Genomic DNA, 24,607 nt, shown 5'->3' with positions numbered 1-24,607 from the left:
GAGGCACTTGCGCAACATCTACAATCAAGCCTTGCCGGCATAAAAAGCTGTTCTTGCCTGTGATTGTGTTGTTGTTGTTGGTGATGTGTGCGGCTGGCAACAGGAGAGCTACTGTTAAGTGTGACAGCAACTGTGTAAATACTGTGTGCAATAAAAATGTGGAAAAGCAGTAAAATGTCATTGGGTCTGCTGTGGTCATTCGCAATTCTTATATTCAGATTTAGGTGCTTAGAATTTCCATAGTAGAAGTTTGTATAGCCTTTTGTGTCTTTGGTGAAGGACGTGTGTCAGTATGACCTGTTGTAGCCTGCTTAAAAAAGTAGAAATTTAAAAAATGAACTGAAAAAAAAAATAAATAAGGAAAAAATGTCTGACTGTGTGCTCAGTTTGATTTAATCCAGTGAACCACACAGCTCTGCAGCCTTTATATAGCAAGGTTATAGCACCACCATCTGGTCGGGGGTGGGGTTAGTGTAGCTGGAAGTAAATATTTATATGTCTTTTTTCATGAAAAGGAAAGAAAAGAAGAACTGCATTTATTTTCCATAAACACTGTAATATTCTACATTTGGCTAATCTATTGCTGCGATGCTCCTCCTTTATAATATATATAAAACTGTCATGTCACTGATCCTGTAGTTCAAAATTCAGACTGCATTTAAAACAAGAACAAAAGTGAAGCATCAGGAACAGACATGAGATTCCTGCAGTTCAGAAGCTCAGCTGTAGAAACCCACAATTTGGAGCTTTAATAACACTGATAGAAGTTTGAGTCTCTGTGTGCTTATCTGACACATAAATCAAATAAAAAATCTACTCATCCAGTGAAATGAATGAAATCGTGCAGCAGCTAAACAAGTGTTGGCGTGATTAGAAAAATCTTTCACCTTAAATCCATTTTGGAGCTTTGAGCAGAAGATCTGTGTGTAAACATGAAAAAAAATGTTTTCTCTTTGATCTTTGGAGACAAGTTTCTAAAGAAGCTTTGGAGAAACTATTTGAACCAGTTTTGTCCATTATTAAAACTGCCATTTATTTGCCAATCATTCAACATCACCATAGATATTTAACGTGTTTCATTTCCACCTTAAATCCATCTCAGCTGGAAAGAAAGAACAAAGAGGCTGAAGGTTGACACATAAGATGTGTCAAATAAAAAGGGGGGAAAAGCTGATTTTCATTGCGTATGTTTGCGTTCTTAGCCAGGTTTAATCAATGTCTATGCATTAATCTTCATGAGCTTGTCTTTGTAAGGTTAATGCATTTTCTGTTTGTGTGTGATTTTGTATATGTTTCTTTTTGCAGTGTTTCAGACTCCTTCACAATTTTCCACTTAAACAGTCAGTGTTCTCTTTCCCGAATTTGCTAACCCAAATTTTGATTTCCCACACTAAATAACAGCATTCCTTGTCCTCAGCCAGGAGTCAGAGCTTGCTTGTGAGGTTCAGGGACACATGGCGCTGTGAACAATTCAACCAAAAACTTGGCCTGAACGTTTCCAGTGATGTTAGCCTATAACTTTCTTCTGATCGCTGCATGTGGAAAATTGATCCAGGTCTGCTTTGCCCCTGAAAATAACACAACTGAGACATTTTCATTATTATCATGAGTGGTTAAACGACCTGTTTCTCTCTCTCTGGTCAGAAATACCAACTTATGTCATGTATGTAAGCGTGTTCTTCCTTGCGTTTATGTTAATGGAGTGTAAGCTGCTTTCTTCGTTGCATATGTATGTTACAATCGGGTTTAATTCATGCATCTTTTCACTGAGCTCTGGATTCAAACTATCTCACTTCTGATTCATTCCAAAAACAATTTCACGTGTAACAATTTGTGTATGTGTGTTTTCTATTCATTAATGTAATTGTCAGTTATTTTCTCTCTTTATTTTTACCTTCTTTTTTGTTTACATCTATCTTGTGATGTGGTGGACATCCCTAAACCATCATGAGTTGGGCTTCAATTTCAATCCAATTATGTCCTGTATTCTCGCAGTCGAACTCGTCCGGGCCTGACCTCCGACTGGTCCCTGTCCCTTTTTCACAGTGTCCTGTATGGCCTTAAAATCTCCAGCAAACACAGTCAGCTGTGTCTTCTTCTCTGTTGATCTTTTCAGCCTTCTTCTTTCAAGATTACTCCAAGCATGGCAAATATGAAACTCAGTGTCCAGTGCTTTTCCACAGTTCTTTATCCCACTGTTCAACTGCCCAGCCTGTAATTCACAGTACATGTTGCATCACGTGCTTTCTTACATGCTGCTGCTGGAGTCGTCAATCGTCAGTGTTAATGGTTCAGTTGCACTGTCTTTTGCCTGCTGTTAATTCTTCAAGTCCACAATGTTCTGTCGGTCTTCATCAGGAGATTAACTGTCCTTTGAGCTTCTTCTCAGGGTCGGGACAAAGTGAGAGGTCAAGCTGTAAAATCTTAGCCAAAACCTGGCCTGTTTTCCCAATTCTGTTAATCTATCCTTTTGCCGCTGTACTCAAGGTTCCATGTTGAGAGAAGTCCACCTGTATTGACACACTAAAGCATACAATTAATATCCTTTTCATTTCTTTTCTTAAAACCTCCATTTGCTTCATATGCCTAGAGTTTAACTCGTCTGTTTGTCTCTCTGGGTGCTCCCTTGACACAGTCAGTTCCTTTTATGGGCATGTAAAGTTCCTGTCACACACACAGCTACTCAGAGCCATATTTTCTGTTTGTCTCTCTTGTTTTTTCTTTGTATTTACAGTCTACAAACCCTCTTTAGTTCTACTAAATCTTGATCTAAAAACAATACACCCTTATTTCACGCACACACATAAAATGAAAAAAAAAAAAAAACACACCAGCATTTATTGCTGAAGAGAGGTTACTACTGAAAGTAATATGTTAGTCTTAAATATATACAATGCAGTCAATATATGTATATATATCAAAACTCAGTCAATTGCTATACATCCACTACAGCAACTCAAAACTTTATTTATAACCCTCTAATAAACATAAATGGCATCTTAAACACACGCATTCAACAATGTTTGCAGCAGTATTTGTAAAACCAACGGTGGTTTAAGCAGTTCACAGCTTACTAATTTGCATTTTCTCACACACACACACAGTCTCTTTTATATTACACAGACGTCTTTTAATTACAACTGCAGTATTGTTAGGCCTCTTAACACCTACACAACTTCGACAAATTTACGATAACTGCCCCGCGGGTAAACTCCCTGAGTTTTTTGCGATCAATTCACCAGTCTCCGTCCCAGACGGTGGCCCGATTTCTACCGCCCTAACACAATTTAAAAGCGTCAACCAACCCAAACTTTGCCTGAAGCTCTATTTTTTGGCATTTCACAGCCAAGGCTTCCCCGAAGTTTTAAGTTCAGGTTACAAGCCCGAAACCCGGTTTCTACTGCCCAAAAAAGCGCAACCTGCTGTCCCGGACAGTAAAAAGTGATCCAATCACTTTAGCGTATTCTGGGATGTCCCGTACCCCACAGCTCGCCAGATTGGACTAACCCTCTTCGCCGAGAGGTCAAGGCCGAGCGTCCTACGGCCAGGAGGGAGCGTCACCTCCGAGCTCTGCACTTCCTAGGACTATCCCAGTCCCGTCCTAAATATTTTAATCACTTTGAAAACACCCCATAAAATCACACAAGCAATTGCACTGATGTCCAAGCCCGGCTTTATATTCAATTAAGACTTTACTGTCATAAACACTTCACCAATTACCTATTTCCTACGTGAGCCTCGAACTCACTTTCACTGTTTTCCTTTCTTTATTCTCTTTAACTCAGTACTGTCACTTATAAACTTCCATTATCATTACTTCAACCACAATTCTCATGAGACCTTCACCAAAATCAAAACAGACATTCTACCAGTAATTTCAGTGAGTAGACTTTTAATTTTGACTGTCCAATTTGGCACACTTTGGAGATAATTCAACAGGTAGTGCCTTACCTTTTTTAATGCGCCGGCGTACACCCACTCACTTCGACCACTGACCCATGCCTGCCCATCTGACCACCTCGGACCCCGGATTTCTCCGTCTACACCTCCAAACTCATTGTCCCTCCTCAACCACCGGACGAGCCCCCACAAATTAAGAAAAAACTAAAATGTTTGTTTAAAAATTTGCAGAGCAAACAGGAAACATTTGAATTTATTCATAGTTGCACATAATTAAAAACATGAGTGACTGTTGGAGTTTAGTTTGGACTCAATCAGAAACACAAAAGTAGAAATAAACATAAACCCAAAACAAACACAGATCCAAATCTATCAGGTTACTGGAACCAGTCAGAGGTCTTTGGGTCATTTTAAAGATCCTGATGATACAGAAACACACACAGCTGTAAACCTGCAGCCAGGCAAAGATTTCATTATAGAAAAAGTACAATAAAACAACACCAGTGTTAACAACTCACTGATTTCATTTCAGGCTGATTCACATTTACAGGATAACAATCACCATCAGACAGAAAATATCAGCACGCTGCATGACACATGATTAAAATCAGTGAATCCAGCAGAGTTTCAGATTAACAATAACAAGATTATTCTATAGTGTGTAAGAATTAAAGCTGTAAATGAATCCTGAAGGTCTCACAGCTGCAGTCTGACAGTTTTTATGAGATCCGACAATAAAAAAGCAGATCACTTTCCCTGATGGTCTCCTCGTCTGCTTTTTCAGGGTGTCAGGGATTTATTTGCTCTCTCTCCTCCCTAAACATGTTTTTAATGATCGTTATAATTCAGAATTGGCGACTGAAACACGTATGACACATAAGAACATCAGGAAATAAAAACCCGATAAATATAACCTCAGTACATGAAGTCAGTGTACTGCGAGGGTTATGGCAGCTGTGTACCGGGACCTGCGCTTTGTCGGCGGTAATAACAGCTCAATTGCTTGCGAGGCGAGCGGGTCTATCCCACGCTTTGCCGTGAGACTGGGCTGGGCAGACATCTCCGAAATTATCGAAGCACTTTTGCAAAGAGGCTGTATCTTGACAAACCAACCAGATATCTGAAGATTGAACCACTACATTCTCGGCTAAAAAAATATTAAAACTGTATTTGGTGTCACACAAACAGGTTTTTTCAAAGTTCAGTTGTGTTAGTTTCCACTTTCTGGTTGCTGGTGTGCAGAAACGCCTTCTAAAAACAACGGCCACCAGGCCAAAGCAATGGTTTTGACTCAATCAGTGTTAAGCCCGCCCCCTGAGTTTAATGGGCGAGTCTGACAGATAAAATTATTTCATGGTGACACCTGAAGGACTCAACTGTGCCAAAATGAATTAATTAAATACACCATTAAATAATTATTTGAAATGTGAAATAAATAATTAGTTAAATGTGTCAATAATTAATTAATTAAATGTGTTAAAAATATTTATTTAATTAATTATTTCCCATTTTAATTAATTATTTCCAATTTTAATTAATTATTGCCACATTTAATGAATTATTTAATGGTGTTTTTAATTAATTCATTATGGCAGTCCTGGCATTCCATAGTTGAAGGCTCTGCTCGAAGTGTCTCTTATTGCCGCGAGCGGGTTCATGTTGGAGTAAATTGAGAACCCACAGCGTTTCATAAAAACGTGGGAGGGTATCTTTCGCGTCAGCATGAGAAGTTTAGGGACGTGACAAATCGTCGGTATTTTATGAGTCGGTAGTGAGAACAGGTTGCAGTACAGTATGTCAAAATGAAAAAAAATAAGTTCACATTCAGATATTTAAGGTTGTGCTGAAAATAATGATGCCAAGCAAGGCAAGATGACCAGTTTTTAAAGGTGAAATATAGAGATCGAATCAAAAGTAGTCAAAAACGGCTAATTATACCCTGGACCCCAGAGGGTTAAACACTAATGAACAGTTATGAAGCCTGAAATTTCCCATACAGAAGAAATACCGATTTGAAACTTTTTTTTTAAAATAAAAGAACTGTATCGCTGCATGCTGAGACATAGTCAGAACTACAAAATTAGTGTAATTAAAACATATAATGGCTTGATTAAATTAAAAACCTAATTAAACACACATGAACTCACATTATTAAGGGTTAACATATTTTAATATCATGTTGGGTATAACTCTTTTTTAATATAGCGAGATTCCTTTAGAGATTAGACAGGCCACTTCTTTACCTGTTTTTAAGTCAGTCTTGAAAACCCACCTCTTTACCCTGGCCTGTGACCCCACGTGAGATGTTGGTTTTATTTGTATTTTTTATTTTAGTTGTTTTTAGTTGATTCTATGCTGTTTTATCTTGTTTTTGTTTTTCTTTTAATATACGGCTGTTTTAATTTTATGCATTATGTGTGTTATTTATTTATTTTTGCTGTTTTCTGTTATTCTATTGTTTTTAACTTGTTTTCTGTACAGCACTTTGTTCCTGTGCTGGGTATTTTAAAGTGCTTTATAAATAATTTGGATTGGATTGGATATATAATAAGACCTATTCTGATTTTTTAATTTTAAACTAAATATCTCATGTGACAGTTATATATCTGCATTTAACCCCTTCATGCATGAATTATGACAACCTCAATCAGGATTTTTTCTTAAGTATTTTTATTCATCTTTAGGAATGGAAAAAAAAAAAAAGATTTTTGAACTTCATTTTTTGTCCACTAGGGTCAAGAACAGAAGTTTTGACTAATGAATTTGACAAATGAATAAATAATATACACTACGTAAAAACTATAACATAACAAAAATATTTTTTCATATATTTTAAATATATTTTATAACACTATAACAATGTATGTAACAAGTCTGAAAAATATAACCCTGGCATCCACTGGTTGACCAGTGGGTGGCAGGGTATCTAGTGACACATCAGTGTTCAATGTAGTGGTTTATGTGCAAGTATACCATCAACAATGACACAAATACAAGAAAACAGCCTTTGAATAGCTATCCACTGTAGTGACAACTATGCATGAAAGGGTTAAAAATCCTCTGAAATCTCTAATTGTTATTGCTGTAGGTGCATTTTCTTTTCGCATTCACTGTAATGTTTTCTATCGAAATGCCAACAGAGCAGGTTCTCAAACCAAAAGCTGACTTTCTGAGTGAGTGCAGCTGATCAGAAAAGTGCTGAGAGAGCGCTTTCCGCTCAACTGACAAAACATTTGCGCTTTACTTCTGTCGCCCTCTCACTTGACTGAATTTTTGTGTTTAGCAGAAAAGCGTGATCAAACACAGGCAGACACACAGATCATGTGTAGTCCACAAGAATAAAAAAATGTGTTTGCCACAGCTGGAGTTCAGTTCAAAGATAAAAAACTTAATTCTAGTCAGTAGACATATTGTGAGAATGATAAATCTCATTAGTCATGTAGTGTCTAATCAGTGATTGTTCACAGAAATAATCCAACCACAGTAAAGAGGACTCAGTGTTTACTGTGTTTGATAAATCTCAACTCCACATTCAGTGTCTGCAGTTTTATTTTCATGCTCTCTGAAACTCTGACGGGAAGTTTACAGTCTAGATCTCCATGATGTAACAGGACTGTTTAACCTGAGCTGCTGATCACTGTTCAAAGCAGAACTACTTTGGACTTTTTTATTCTTCTTACAGTAGTTCATATCTTTTATATTAAATAAGATTCCAAGTTTGTTTTGTATATCCTAAAAGCTTTAGTTTTTGGATTAAACTGCTGATTTTGTTCCTGTTCTAGCACTGACTTGTACAAATTCCATCGTTCACTACTGAAAACATCTTTTCTACAGTCACTGATTTAGACAGAAACATGTTAAACTTTGGAGGACAATTTAAATTTCCTGCTAGGTTGTTTTTTTTTTTTTGTTTTAGTGACAAACCTCTGCATTGACACTGGGTTTTGCAGCTTAAAGGCATGTGTTTCTTTATGTACGTGTGCAGTTGCTGAGTCTCAACTATACTTGTGTTTGTTGCCTTCAGGTACCTCTGCCAAACATGGACATCAGAACTACAAAGCAACACACTGTAAATAATCTGCGCTGCAGTGAACAACAGACAAAATGTGGTGACATTCAGCAAACACCATAATATTAACAGCTAACTGTATCTTTGTGAGTTTCTACAGGTTTCACTGACTTATACATGAAGTGGATATATGAGGGCTTCCTTTAATGCTTCACAATAAGTGTCAGAGATGTATCTTCAAGCAGTTCAGAGGCAACATTATGAATTGTGACTCTTGGTTTTAAGTGTCACAGGTGATGTTAGCAGAATTGAACACAGAGGACCAAATGTAGACATCAGAAAGGTCTGTTTAATGATTTATGTCATACAAAGAGAAGGAATGAGGCACAGAATGAGGCTCAGAATTAAACACAGATGTGAAGAAATACAGATTGAAAGTATGAAGTTCAGAAAAAAACATTTGCGAGATAATTCTGGTAACAAAAAAGGAGATGAAATAATGTTTAAGCCGAGAAGTTGTACAGAGAATTAAATAAACGTGAGGACAGCTTATAAGTGACTGAGGTGAGACATAACTACATAGACTGGTGTCCAGCGATCAGGAGGAGCTGATGGATACTTAGAAGAAGACAGGCAGGAGACAGGAGATTAATTGAAAACAATAACAACAACAACAACAAACAACAAAAACAGACTGCATCAAGGAATTGAGCAGAGGACAGCCAAGAATCTGGAGGAACTGAGAAGCAAACAGCAATGTTTTGAGTCATGACAAATAAAGTTAGACCTAGAGGAATTAGAGGAAGCATACTTAAAAGTCATGCAAAAAGCTTGTGCCATGCCCTGAGTCATGTGATGATCTCACTTCAGTAAGTCAAACATGTTTTGGTGTTTCAACGTGATGTTTACAAGAATTTGTGCTGGGAATGTAAATGTTATCTCAAAACTGTGGTGAAACTGTTTTTTTGTTTCACTCTCTTTTCACTTTTATTAGAAATCTGTAACGTCACTGTCATGTTATACAGTGTTTAATTATGCTTTACTCATTATAGATCAAATTTGAAAGTCTGTAGGTTGATTGAATCCAAGGGCGTAGATTTGGTTTTGGCATTGGTGGGGACGGATGATTCAACCGCTGAACCCTGCCCTGTTTCTTTTTTTCCCCTTTTTGTCTTTGCTTCTTGATAAAAAGGAGAATATACTTGCCTACATATCCTATTCTACATGCTTTTAAACCATTTAAAATTACAATTCATAGTTTTATATGTGAATTATATAATTATAATAATTATATAATATAATTATATAATTATTATAATTACTATTAAACAAATGACTGACTAAGTATTTTAGACTTTAGTTTACTTCAGCCATATTCCATATAAATCAGGTATCATACAAAAATAAAAACAGCGTCAAATACAGTCATGACAATAAAAGAATATGACTTTAAGGACTTAACAACATTAGTTCAGTTCACCATCTCTGCTACATTAGCACTGAATGACCTGCTGGTTTTTGTCCATAAAACTACTCATCTAAGATTACCACAAAGTAAAAGATCTCTCAGCAAAATTATGCAACATTTTAGGCACTATTGCCCCGATCAACTCAGTGAGCTGGGATTTTTTATTCTAAACGTGAACTACTGTTACAGCAACAGACATGGACTACTGGTGCCCCACACAACAACTCAATGTCCACTATGTGAAGGAGCCAAACACATGCCTTCTCCTCTCGCTAACTGAGATAAACTGCTGGCATATTTCTTTTACATCTATAATGTCCAGTCACTCCTGGTGGACATGCAGCAGCATTGTTTAATCTCATTTGAGTCATTGTTAACCTTAGCCATGTTTTTAGTCTTCTGAGAGCACTGAAGCTTCTTTCAGCCTCAGTACATGCGTTTTATCCTCAGATTAAAATTATTATGTGCTTGATGTGCCTCACCTCTGGCCCTGGCTCTTCCCCTCTGACTGCACTAGGACATATTGCCACCTGATAAAATAACACATTGATTCGTGCCATATAAAAAGTGAGACATGTCAATTCAGATTCTTTGTCAAATATACACTAATGAATCAATTTACATCAGCAGCCTAACAATTGTCGTGATAATAAATACTAGTTAATCTATAGCACCAAATCATCAGTCAGTCACCTGTGACCTCGCCTCTTCACCTCTGTCTGAGCTACAACATGGCAGAGCTGCCTCTGTCACCTGATAAATAACAGTGAGACATTCCAAATACATGCAGTCAGTAATGAACCACCAAGTCATCATCCAATTTCACCTGTGACCTTGTGTCACCATTACTCTCTGAGCTTTGTGTTGGTTCTTCTGTCACCTGACAAATAGGACATACATGACAATAAGAAGAAAATGTGTAGCTGCTTCAGTGTTTCTGTCACTCATCAGTAATGTTTGTAGGGTGAGTGCATTTTTAAAACAATTTGTGCAAACTGCACTACAAGGTGGAATATTTGCAAAATCATGACTACCTCGTGATATTTTGTCTCAAAAATCAACCCTATGAATATGTCAGTACCATTAGGATGAAATTATTGTGTCACCAACATTTTAACGTTAGACATATAATTTTAACAGCCTCTGTAAACTAATATCCTGGCTTGCTCGAGGCTGCCGTTTTCTCTGACAGTTTCAATCAAAATTAGAAATGCTCCTCTGAGACTGAGATAACTAATAGTGCTGCCTGTTGTGCAGTTAGTTTCCAAAACACGTTATTCATGGTTACATACAATTTTAGACTGATGTGGGCCAAAGTCTAGCATAGCCTGTAACGTTATTATGATGGACACATTTTATGAGTGAACTTGACTTTAAGTGACTTACAGGTTTCTTTGAAAAATACTTTCTTATATCCATGTTCTTCCTTTTTGCTGCCATCCTCCTCTCCTCCTTGCAGGTCCTCGCAGCGCAGGCTTGCCGCTGCTAAAACTAAACAGAGCTCCCTGAAAGGCACAGCCAATCACATTGGCCACATTTGTCACATGACGTAGGAGCGAACGTAATTTAACTCTTTTTGCACCGCTGGATGAATGAGACGTTGAAAGATCGTTTTTTTCTTTCTATCGGGTTTGTTTTTCTTTACTGGCAGAGATCAAATTATTGGTGGGGACATTTCAATAATCGCTGGATATTGGTGGGGACGTGTCCCTTCCGTCCATGCCAAATCTACGCCCTTGATTGAATCGTGATTAAACACATCAAATAGTATTATCCTTTTTTTTGAGAAATATGTTTTTCCACTATCAGGTGTGTGGATACAGTACAAAAGTAGTTTAGGCTTTTTACATTTCACTCTGATACTTTAAGCATAATTAAATATAGATGAACCAGAAAGTGTGAATTTCTTCTGCTCAGCAGACATTTCGAATAAAGGGTAATCATACTTTAATATGATGTTGGGTACGTTGTATAATAAGACCCATTCTCATTTTCACTTAAACACAATAGTTAAAGTGACATTCATATATGCTTATTTAAAAATTCTCTGAAATCACCATTAATGCTGTAGGTGCATTTTGCTTTCATATTCACAGCAATGTTTTCTAAAGGATAACAAATGTTTGCACTTCACTTTGGTCACCCTCTCACCTGACTGCTTTTCTAAGCGCTTGGCAGAAGAGCGTGATCAGACACAAGCAGACATGCAGATCACGCTTAGTTGACATGAGAAAAATAACAAATAAAATTAACTAAAATGTGCTTGTTACAGTGATGAAAAAGACAGATGAAGCAGAAGAAATCTGTTCTGTGCATGCTATCATAGCTTTATATATATATACACAACAACACCCAGCACGCCCCTACGGGCGGTTTATCCTTCAAGCTCGGGTCCTCTACCAGAGGCCTGGGAGCTTGAGGGTCCTGCACAGTATCTTAGCTGTTCCCAGGACTGCGCTCTTCTGGACAGAGATCTCCGATGTTTTTCCCGGGATCTGCTGGAGCCACTCGCCTAGCTTGGGAGTCACCGCACCTAGTGCTCCGATTACCACGGGGACCACCGTTACCTTCACCCTCCACATCCTCTCGAGCTCTTCTCTGAGCCCTTGGTATTTCTCCAGCTTCTCGTGTTCCTTCTTCCTGATATTGCTGTCATTCGGAACCGCTACATCGATCACTACGGCCGTCTTCTCCTGTTTGTCTACCACCACTATGTCCGGTTGGTTAGCCAGCACCATTTTGTCCGTCTGTATCTGGAAGTCCCACAGGATCTTAGCTCGGTCATTCTCCATCACCCTTGGGGGCATCTCCCATTTTGACCTCGGGACTTCCAGATTATACTCGGCACAGATGTTCCTGTACACTATGCCGGCCACTTGGTTATGGCGTTCCATGTATGCCTTGCCTGCTAGCATCTTGCACCCTGCTGTTATGTGCTGGATTGTCTCTGGGGCATCTTTACACAGCCTGCACCTGGAGTCTTGCCTGGTGTGATAGACCCCAGCCTCTATGGATCTTGTACTCAGAGCTTGTTCTTGTGCTGCCATGATTAGTGCCTCTGTGCTGTCTTTCAGTCCAGCTTTGTCCAGCCACTGGTAGGATTTCTGGATATCAGCCACCTCCTCTATCTGCCGGTGGTTCCTCGTCTCCCTCCTCTTTCATGGGTTTCTGCTGCCTGAGGTATTCACTGAGCACTCGGTCAGTTGGGGCCATCTTCCCAATGTATTCTTGGATGTTCGTTGTCTCATCCTGGACTGTGGTGCTGACACTCACCAGTCCTCGGCCCCCTTCCTTCCGCTGAGCGTACAGCCTCAGGGTGCTGGACTTGGGATGAAACCCTCCATGCATGGTAAGGAGCTTTCTTGTCTTTATGTCAGTGGCTTCTATCTCCTCCTTTGGCCAGCCTATTACCCCAGCAGGGTACCTGATCACGGGCAGGGCGTAGGTGTTGATGGCCCGGATCTTGTTCTTACCGTTCAGCTGACTCCTCAGGACTTGCCTGACCCTCTGCAGGTACTTGGTGGTTGCAGCTTTTCTAGCGGCCTCTTCATGGTTCCCATTCGCCTGCGGGATCCCCAGGTACTTGTAGCTGTCCTCTATGTCTGCAATGTTGCCTTCTGGTAGTTCGATCCCCTCAGTTCTGACTACCTTCCCTCTCTTTGTTACCATCCGACTACACTTCTCCAGTCCGAATGACATCCCGATGTCATTGCTGTATAGCCTGGTAGTGTGGATCAGTGAATCGATGTCTCGTTCACTCTTGGCATACAGCTTGATGTCATCCATGTACAGGAGGTGGCTGACAACCGCTCCGTTTCGTAGTCGGTATCCGTAGCCAGTCTTGTTAATGATCTCACTGAGGGGGTTCAGGCCTATGCAGAACAGCAGTGGGGACAGAGCATCTCCTTGGTAGATCCCGCACTTGATGGTGACTTGTGCTATGGGCTTGGAGTTGGCCTCTAGTGTTGTACGCCACATCCCCATTGAGTTCCTGATGAAGGATCTTAGGGTCCTGTTGATCTTGTACAATTCTAGGAATTCCAGTATCCAGCTGTGGGGCACTGAGTCATAGGCCTTCTTGTAATCAATCCAGGCTGTGCACAGGTTGGTCAGTCTAGTCTTGCAGTCTCGGCTGACTGTTCTGTCTACCAGTAGCTGGTGTTTTGCCCCTCTGGTATTCTTGCCAATCCCTTTCTGTGCCCCGCTCATGTATTGACCCATGTGCCTGTTCATCTTAGCCGATATGATGCCTGACAGGAGCTTCCATGTAGTACTGAGGCAGGTTATTGGTCGGTAGTTGGATGGGATCGGTCCCTTCTTGGGGTCCTTGGGGATCAGGACCGTCCGACCTTCGGTTAGCCATTCCGGGTGTCTCTCGTTAACTAGCAGCTGGTTCATTTGTGCTGCCAGACGCTCGTGGAGTGCAGTCAGCTTCTTCAGCCAGTAGGTGTGAACCATGTCGGGCCCTGGTGCTGTCCAACTCTTCATACTGGAGACCCTTTCTTGGATATCTGCCACTGTGATGGTTACTGGACCCTGTTCAGGGAGGTCGCTATGGTCTGCCCTCAGATCCACTAGCCACTGAGCATTGCCGTTATGCTCTTCCAGTATTGCTCCGTCTCCAGCCTTGGTGGTGCTGTCCTGTTATTGTTCCCTTGCCACTGAGAGTACACCTTTGCTGGTTCTGTGGAGAACAGCTGGTTTATTCTCCTGCCTTCTATCTCTCTGGTGTACCTCCTGAAGCGGCTGGCCAAGGCTGTGAGTCTTTGCTTGGCAGTTTCCAAGGCCTCAGGTATGGACAGCTTGCTGTATTTCTTATGCACCTTCTTTGTCGCGCCTTTCTGCAACTCCGTTAGTTGGCTAACCTCCCTCCGTGCTACTTTGATCTTGCCCTCTAGCCTCCTTCTCCATGGAGGGTACTGCCCCTTGTGGCTGTTCAACTTGTAGCCAAGCATCTCACTGATCACTGCTGCCGTAGTGTAGATCAGCTTGTTAGTGTCGGTAATCGTGGTTGTAGGTATCGTCCGTAGGGCTGCATTACAGTTTTTCTCGATTGCTAAAACACATTTCTTGAAACTACGCCTCATATCCGCACAACAGTAAACACAAATCCATAACATCTCACTCAATTCCCCAAACATCCTATTTCCAGGTCAAAATGAAGCTCTACACCCAAAACTATTCACTCCTGCTGAAAAACCGAACTTTGCCCTCAGACATCAAACACAAGCCCTCAAAAACACACACACTACAACAGAGTTTTGCACACTGGTACAATTAATTCAAAACAATAGTTCCAAAACAATTAGGTTGCTTATGGTTCTCCCCTTCAAAACCCTTGTCACATGATAAACACAAAAGACGCAACCAATGTATGTACAGTGGCACATTGTCATTCATGTACTATACAGTACAACACACACCAGAAACATTATCCCACCACAGCATCTTGTCTTTGGTCTGGGTCAGGCCAGAGAATCTCATCCACATCACAGGCTATATTGGCCCCAGCCAGGCAGCGGGGGTAAAATCCTCTTGCATGCCTGATCCACCCCTGGCATGCATCTACTGATATGTCTAGGCAGGCCTCTTCCATGGCCTGAAGGAGGTGAACACGGACATAAGGTTCTCGGTCATACACTTTCCACCGCCATGCCGAAAATAACTCCTCTATCGGGTTTAGAAAGGGGGAGTATGCAGGCAGAAAGATATTAGAAAACCTTGGGTTATTGGTAAACCAGTCACGAACCAGAGCAGCGTGATGGAAGCTGACGTTATCCCACACAACAACGTAGTGAGGCTGCTCTGGCTGTGCTGGTTCCCTGTAGTCCAGCTGGAACATATGTTGTCTTAAACCATCAAGAAAAGCAAGGAGAAGCATAGTGTTATAGGGTCCTAGTACGGCATGGCGGTGGAGTACCCCTCGTTGGCTGATGGCTGCGCACATAGTGACATTCCCCCCACGCTGACCAGGGACATTTACAATAGCCCGATGACCAATTATGTTCCTCCCCCTTTTCCTTCTTTTGGTCAGGTTAAAACCTGCCTCATCCACAAAGATCATTTCATGGGGAACAGGCCGTCCTTCAATCTCAAAGATTCTCTGCAAAACACATAACACAGTAGCGTCAATCGGTACCCTGAACCAAAGTTCAAGAGTGCTGAAATGGCAGCATAAACTGCCATGCTGTGATGGTACACAATACCTTATACAGTATCAAAACTCATACCTGAACATATTCCACAAGTTGGTTTTTCACTCTGTCAGAGTTTCGTTCGAAAGGGACTCGGTATGCCTGTTTCATCCGGAATTGATTCTTTCGGAGGATGCGGTCAATTGTGGAGAGGCTGATGGCATTTATGCCTCGAAAAAGATGATCATCCTCAATCACTCTCCTTTGAATCTCTTGCAGGTGGATTACATTATTTGCAATTACCATGTTTACAAGTTCCCTCTCTTGCTCCTCCGACAAAAGCCTTAACCTGCCTCCACCAGGTGGTCGTCTCTGTGTCCTACAAAAATAGAAGCACTCATTACTGTAACTGTCACACATTCATTTTACAGGAAAATAATGGAAACATACTGAAACTCAAGATACATAAATTCAGTAACTTAAACGTTACTGTACAAAGCAGTCTTACTGCAAGTACACCTACCTGTTTTCCTCCCTGAAGGTTCTGATGATGGAGGCAACAGTGAAGCGACTCAAATTTGGTTGTACTCGTTGCCCAGCCTCCCTCATAGTCATCCCATGGACAAGGACATGGTCAACTAAAGTGGCTCGAATTTCATCCGAGACTGACTGTCTTCGTGCCCTTGCTCTTCCCCTTCCATGTCGCCGTCGTTCTCCACCTCCACCTCCTTCACCACCTCCTCCTCCTCTTCCACCACGTCCTCCTCTTTCACCATGTCCTCTTTCTCCACCACGTCCTCCTCCTTCACCACGTTCTCTTTCTCCACCACGTCCTCCTCCTTCACCACGTCCTCTTTCTCCACCACGTCCTCCTCTTTCACCATGTCCTCTTTCTCCACCACGTCCTCCTCCTTCACCACGTCCTCTTTCTCCACCACGTCCTCCTCTTTCACCATGTCCTCTTTCTCCACCACGTCCTCCTCCTTCACCACGTCCTCTTTCTCCACCACGTCCTCCTCTTTCACCATGTCCTCTTTCTCCACCACGTCCTCCTCCTTCACCACGTCCTCTTTCTCCACCACGTCCTCCTCTTTCACCATGTCCTCTTTCTCCACCACGTCCTCCTCCTTCACCACGTCCTCTTTCTCCACCACGTCCTCTTCCTTCACCACGTCCTCTTTCTCCACCACGTCCTCTTCCTTTGCATCTCTTTGAATCCATTGTTTCAAACCTGAATGAGCTGACTTTGGCCCTTTTATCTATCCATCGCAGGTTCTGATTGGTGTGTGCTAAATTTTGACTCCTAGTGTTTCCACCTGGTTAATTGTGTGCTAATTGGGCTCAAGCTATGCTGACTTACGTTAACATTATTGCATGCTAGTGCTTTCTACATGACTACATGGTGTAAGCACTGTAAAATGTAGGGATTTGTGTGTAGAGTTTTGCAGTACCAGTTCACCAAATTTGAGTCATGTGTCAAAGCAGGGAATAGTGTTTATAGTTCAGGGAAATGGGTGAGCTTTTTGACCAATAGCGTTTATGGTTTTGAAATTTTAGTTTAGAGGCCTGGTTATAGTGTTTAAGCAATCGAGAAAAACTGTAACATCATCTAGCAGACCTTCTGAGGGTACTTCACGTAATCTTGGTAACCGGCTACGGGGGATCCAGGTTTCAAGCTTGGCCATGATCCTATCTTTCAGGTCAGTTCCTCTCGCACTCAACGATCCTTCTCCTATCGCACTTGGGGCTATGTACCCAATCTCGGGTGGGGGTGATGATATCTCCCCCCTGACCTGGCGTCCTGACTCCTCCTTGCCGTAGCATTTATGTTGTACCTCGTCAATCTCTAGCTGTGATAGCAGTCCCTTCTTTCGAATGTTGGAACACTGAGCTACTAGTTGTTTCGCCGTCATTGTGGATGTTGGGTATCGAAGAATCCATAGGCCCCTCATCCTATTCATGTAACCCCTTCCACCAGGGTTACTTGCGTAGTAGCATTCCAACAACGCCCTGTTTTCATCTCTTGCCCACCGATGCCTTCTTGTTCCAGTAGCCCACTTGTCGTCAGGGTGCCCTGGTTCCTCAACACCTGACGCGGACCTTGTTGATCCGGGCGACGTCCGAGCCGGCATGCCTTCATATTTATCTGTCTCGCTCATGTCTGCGGTAGGCTCGCTTAGCATAGGGGGTCTAGCCTTAGGACCCTTACTGGATACAGACGCCCCAGGCAGGAATCGAACTTGCGATCCTCTGCTCCAAAGGCGAACCCCGGTCTTCCGCGTGACAGGCGGAGATACTGTCCACTATACTACATATATATATATATATATATATATATATATATATATATATATATATATATATATATATATGTGTATATACACATATATATATATGCCATTTACTACAAGAGCGCAGCTGTTTTGTGTAAAACACAAACAAAAAACACATCTTCTTAAATCTTAAACCAGTAACGCCCCTGTGGAAATACTGTTAATACTCCTACAGTTAGGTTTAATACAGGAAGGGAAGAAAACTGCCCTTTACTTGGATTTAAAATAAAAAAGAAATATTGTGAGAATTAAACGTCTGGTTAGTCACGTAGGTCAACTAATGTGACGTATCAGATGTGGTTTGTAGAAGCTCATTACTGAAACACAGCAATATGAGATCGGCCACTCCCACTGGGTGTGAAATTTTGCGTTTTGCTTGTGACTGAAGCACCACCCCCTTTCCCTTATATAAAAAGGTGTGTGTCTCTAAGCCCCACTGGCGAGCTTTTTGTTTCTCATCAAGTTCTGTTGTTCCACTTGCTCCCTTTTTTCTGTTGAAACAAGCTACTGATCACACTGGAGGTATTTATTTATTTATTTATTATTAGAAGTAGTAATTATTATTATTAATAAGATATTATTTTGTGCAATACTATTAAAGATTTTCTGAGGTTGATGACCCTTTGTTTTGATGCCATAGTGAAATAGAAACTGAAAAGTAACAAAGTCATGTGTGTGACACTGTTTGTGATGTCTGTGGTCTGCAGACTGTCAGAGGAACTGAAATTCTACTTTGCCAAAGTTATGGAGTGTGTGTTTTTGAAGGGAAAACAAGGCAATTTATTCAGTTATTACATGTCCTGGCTCATGTCCTAGCTGCATGTACTCTAAAAAATGATTGTGCTTGTATCAAAAGAGTCAGTGTTTAAAGAATTGATTTGTTTCTTTATTGTTTTTGTTGTTGTTGTTTACTGCTTTTGTCATTCTGCATTTATCACTTTATTGTTTCTGTGTAAATGATGTAATTTTGTATTATATATATATAAGCATAGTGGAAGTTTCCCTCTTCTGGCACTTATATGAAATTATGTCCATAACAATATATTTTTATTTGTTTGGGCAGAATCTGGTTTCATTTTACACAACGTATCCTTGTGAAACTATTTTCTCTCGAATTTCAAAAGCACACACTCCATCATGTACTGCTGATTAATCTTCTAATAAGTAACAGTGAAGGATTACCAAAGTGGTTACTGAAAAGGCTGATAATTGTTACATGTCAACTATTTTCTCTAACAGAAAGAAGATGAACCCGTTGATCCTGGTGCCCTTCTTCATCTATGGTTAGTTTATGGCTTCACTTTATTAACACAATTTCACCTCACTAACAGAATTTATTACATTTATCTGTCTGGATCTATCTTTCACTAGTGCTTAGATTTTAGATCACACTGGAGTGGATGTTTACAACAAAACTCTAACATAATATTTCAGCTCTGTATCAGGTTCATGATGGTGTTGAGGTGTCAGAGTCTCAGAAAATGATTCCAGGAGTCCAGAGTGACAAAGACGTCCTCGGAGAAGGACGAATCAAACAGTGCAGCCACAGGAGTGATGACTCGGGTCTGTACTGGTGTGAAGGGAACACTGAAAGCTCTGGCAAGAATGACCTCACTGACATTGGTAAGCTCATTTGGTGGAAATTATTGATACTTGTTTTTCAAATTATGGTTACACCTGTTGCACTGAAAGGGTTATTTCTCAAGACCTGAATTTGGGCTGCTGAGACCTTTCATTATACTTTAAGCCTTTTTTAAATTGTCACCCTGTGCACTGCTTTTTCCACCTCTGTCTTCTCAACAGTACAACCTGAGCAGAATGTGATACAGACGTCCTATCAGGCACGGGAGAACCAAAACATCACACTAGAGTTGATGTTCTCAACCAAACTTGGCAGATCCTGGATCAACATGGACATCCTCTGTGAACTGATAACTACAGTTAAACGTACAGTTGTGTATATTGTTTGTGAAGGTGTTGAGGTGTCAGAGTCTCAGGATGAAAAGTTTTCAGGACGAGTCCAGAGTGACAAAGATGCCCTCAGAGAAGGACGAATCAGACTTCAACTGTCCAGACTCAGGAGTGTGGACTCGGGTCTGTACGTTTGTAAAGTGCTGACAGATGATTGCGCGTACTCTGCCAAAGGTCAACTCAATGTCAGTGGTAAGTTGATGTTTAGTATTCTTTCCATTTTAAAAGTTGGTTGCCTGTTACACTGACTGCTGTGTTAATTGGAGGAGTGTGAGACGAATATTATTTGGTTGTCATGTACAACTCTAACACTGTGTCCATACCAGCCAACATAGTTCAGTTCAAGTTAAAACCTGTTGGATATCTCGGTCTGGTTTGAAGTAATAATTTTTTTCTTTGTCGTTTCCATCAGCTTTTCATAACTCTGATCTTCAGGCGCCAACTGTGCATCCACAGCCAGAGAGTAAAGAAGGTTTCAGCACTGCTGGATTGATGCAAATATCAGCAGTTGTACTGTTCATCTGTGTCATCTGTGGTGCAATTCGTTTTTTTATTTTTAGAAGGAAAACAAACCAACAAACAGGAAACCTTCTCGAAGAAGGGCATTTGGTATCTTATCAAAGCATTTCAGCTGAGTCAAAAAATCAACCTTCTGTATCTTCAACATCTGTTTAGATAAAATAAGGAATATAAAAAAGCATATTCCATACAAAATTACCTTAACACACAGATGTGGTAGTTAAGATTTGTGTGTCTGGACTCAACAAAATAATTATAAATATTATATTTAAATCATGCACTCATTTCCCTGTTATTGTTTTAAGGTTTACAGCATAAATAGATACCTTATTTTAAAAGAGAAATTGTTATGAACTTTCTGTGTGTAGAAGTCCAAAGAGTGTTGTGAGAAAACTATGTTAAATTTAGCTGGGCTGGTGGAGGACGGTATTAAACTAAATTAGCTTCTATGTAAAATGATTCCATAGAGGAACTGTAAAGAACTAATTGTATTGAAACCAGAGCTACTGAAGAACCTTATTGAAAAATAGTTCTTGTAATTCTGAAAAAGTGTTTCATGTAAAAATCCAGCAGTCTGGGTAAATTGTTGTTTTTTCTCATGTTTGTTGACCAGTCTGACTTTTTTGTGATTAACTTGCTCAAGGTTCTCTTATTGTTGCTGATACAAATAGACACACTGTAAAACTGTAATATTACATAAACATGCATAATATACCATGGTTCTCTTCAGTGTGTTAGCTTCAGTGAGGAGCTCACACCAAAAGTCAGCAGAAAGCAAGAGAGCTATTTTAAAGATTGAATTGTCATTTGAATTTAGAACAAAAATACGGAGAACTCATTTTTTAAATTCAAATACAGCTTTCTTTTTGTTTTTGTTTGCTAAATCTGAGCAGAAAAACAATGCGCTGGATTAATTGTCTCCTTGATTATTCCATCTATTAGTCTATTATGTGTAAGTCTACTACTGATACAAAGTTCATAAAATATTATTTTACATGAAACCGTGAAAATGAACACAGAAGTAATGTAATAATTATATATATATATATATATATATATATATATATATATATATATATATATATATATATATATATATATTAGGGGTGCAACAATACTCGTATCGATATTGCACCGTTCAATACAGTGCTTTCGGTTTGGTACGCATATGTATCGAACAATACAAAATTTTTTATTTATTTTATCAACTTTTCTTCTGATGTCTTGATGCATTCTCAATCATCCAAGAAAGTAAATCTCCAAAAGTTGATTCTGTTCATCTGGACGTAGCGTTTTGTGGGAGAAACGTTATGTCACTCATCCAAGTCACTTCTTCAGTCTCAGCTGACTGCAGTCTTCCCCAATCTTATAAACAGTACATTTGCATAATGACTGAAAGCAGCCCACTGAAGGGGCTGGGAGGTCAGTTCCTTAATCATAATTATGCAAATTCTCATGACCATTGATCAACAACCACTGACCAATACCCACTGATCAAAGACCACTGATCAATGGCCATGAGTACCATTCACAGAGAGTTGGGGAATGGCTGCAATCATAGCATTGTAAGATGGTGAAAGATGTACCCTTAGGCCCCCTCCTGGATTCAGAGATGGTCTTTCCCTTTTCACGTAAATGGCCTCCTTGACTCTGCGCTCAAACCAGCGTTCCTCCCTGTCCAGGATGTGTACATCCTCATCGTTGAAAGAGTGTCCACTGGCCTGAAGGTGTAAATTAGTGATGGGTCGTTCGCGAACGAAATGGCTCTTAGAGCCGGATCTTTGACGTGAACGACGTGAGCCGGCTCCTTATCGCGAGCCGTGGGTTTTTTTTTTTTCTTTCTCTCACCCTCTCTCTCTCGCACTTTTTTCAGCTTCACTCCCCACGCGAGCCTTGTGCTTTGCGCTGGGCAGAGGGGGGAGGGGCGGTAGTTACACTCAGTAGCACAGGAACAGAGCGGGAGGGAGAGAGAGAGAGAAAGAGAGCCAGGGACAACAACGTCACATTACAAAGGTATAGTAATCATCCACAACTATTTTCAGTTGCAGATGATAAAGGATTCAGAAAGTTTATTCATGCAGGCCCATATGACAGAGAATATGCATCTTCTTTTTCATATTTTAATTTATATTTGTGTTGTGGTATGCTGTGTTTTGTGTTGTTTCACTTTAAATTTGTAAAAGGAAAAAGCTGAAAATTTAAATAGTTAAAAATTGAAATGTGAATAGTTGATTTTTGTATTATATCATTTATTATATGCAAGGCACACAGCAACTACACAATTCAATCAAAATATAAGCTATAAAAGCTGTGGAACATTCCTGCAAAGCAAGAACCATGTTCATGAAACAAGCATTTGTTAGACCCTCTACCAGAAAAAGTTAAATAACCTGTTAAGACTTTAAAACAAAAATCACATTGTGCCAAAAATGATCATAATCACCATGCAACGCAACACGCACCCTGCTGTCACCACAACCATGGCCTTGGTCAGAAAACACATCAGGAAAACCACGTGGTGAAACAAAACTACACATGTGGTCTAGAAACACTGCAGTAGCAGCATGTTTTTTTTTTATAAAGAACATTCCTTCAAAGCAAGAACATCTTCATGAATTGGCTTCATGCATTCGACCAGTAAAAGGTTTCAGTACACATTGTGGAACAAAATTAACAAAGTAAAACTAACAGTCCACAGAGAGTCAAGATTTAGGCTTAGCGCCACTCGTGCTCGGCAAGATCCTGAATCAGGGTGAGGACTTGAGGGTTCACACTGAGACGACGCTTTGAGTTTTTGTTCTCTACTTTGGTTCCTTTTTCTGGGTTTATGGAGAAGAAACACCCGTAGAATAAAATCATAAAAGTTTATTAAGCATTTTATAATTGATCAATTCAAATACAAGTACAAAGTAAGTAAAAATTAAGTATATACACATATATACACAGTCATGGCCAAACTGCAACAACAATTGGTTTCACCACGTTCAAGACAAAGTATAACCAAAATGCTGTGGGGAAGTGAACAATGCATGGTCAAAAGTATTGGCACCCTTCACAAGTGTCTTTTGCAGTGATATACCACACTAGCATTTTTAAAATCCAAAGCAAAGGTTATAGGTAGTCAGACGTCAGCTAACTTTTGGTCTAGCCCTGAGTCTCGGCCAGGCTTGGACCCGGATTCAGACTGTTATTTTATTAAAAAACAAACAAACAAACACACACACACTGAATCTGGCTCCAAACCCAACCGAGACTCAGAGCCAGACCTGGAATCCAACCACAACAAAGCCAGACTCCAGATCCCAGAGTCTCAGTTATGAGAAATAACAAAGCCATATTTGCTCACCTCTGAAGAAATTCTAGAGTGGAAGCCAGCTCAGATGGATAATGGATGTTAAAATTGTAGTAGCTCCCGAACATGAGGCACAGTTCAGAAATGAAGGAAGATATGTTTGTGCTGACGAGGTTCCGATCAATACTCAGCATGTATCTTCTTGAGGAATAGCAGGACTGTCCTGTGAACAAATTATTTAACAGGGTATATCAATAAGTACGGCAGTCACATGACATTCTATAAAAAGTTCACTTAAAAAAAAGAGAGAGAGAGAGAGCTATGAAACAGACTTACCACACTTGCTCCAGTTGTACCTCATCTGCCAGATATGTATCTTCAGTTCAGTTCAGTTCATTTTTATTTCAAACATATACATTCACCAACATTTCATAAAATCATTCCATGCAGTTGTTTGAAAAGGAGTAGGCAGAAGTATATACTTATTTAGCCCTACCCCCTCAGGTTTACATCCTCATCATCTAAATTTGAACAACAAAAACGTTTACAATGCCTTCAACTTAGAACATAATAACATCACAAAAAAAAAAAAAAAAAATTTCTCATGTTCAACTAAAACTATATTTAGATTTGCTAATTTGTAGAAGAAAATAAACATCAGTTTGACTGCTGTCTTGGGTTAATTGCATTTTCTTCATTCTTATACTTATTTAAAATTTCTTTTTTGAGTTTTATTTTAAACTGGTTTATATCACTACTGACCTTTATTTCTTCTTTTAACTCATTCCAGAATTTAACTCCCGCTATTGAAATAGACATCCTTTTCAATGTTGTTCTTACTCTTTGTAATTTTAAATTCCACTTCCCTCTAAAATTATACCTCCCTTCTCTTTCTAAGAACCATTTACTTATTTCGATTGGGAGCATCCCTTTCCTTGCCTTATATATTATTTGCACTGTTTTAAACTTGACCAGATCCTG

At 40.1% G+C, this 24,607-nt stretch overlaps 1 protein-coding gene and 1 pseudogene across 1 annotated transcript; both read left to right on the top strand.

Moving 5' to 3' along the window:
• The window catches only part of LOC134623345 (protein NLRC3-like), an 89,687-nt pseudogene that overhangs the window by 24,156 nt on the left and 40,924 nt on the right, over window positions 1–24,607 (top strand).
• LOC135932541 (uncharacterized) lies at window positions 16,202–16,726 on the top strand (the record flags this gene model as incomplete). The annotated part of the gene is made up of 1 exon (XM_065470019.1): window positions 16,202–16,726. A coding segment is annotated over one exon (525 nt), but the record flags the coding sequence as incomplete, so codon positions are not given.

The sequence above is a fragment of the Pelmatolapia mariae genome, linkage group LG3_W (genome assembly GCF_036321145.2).
Source record: "Pelmatolapia mariae isolate MD_Pm_ZW linkage group LG3_W, Pm_UMD_F_2, whole genome shotgun sequence".
Classification (NCBI taxonomy): domain Eukaryota; kingdom Metazoa; phylum Chordata; class Actinopteri; order Cichliformes; family Cichlidae; genus Pelmatolapia; species Pelmatolapia mariae.
This window is presented reverse-complemented; position numbering and strand designations above follow the sequence as displayed.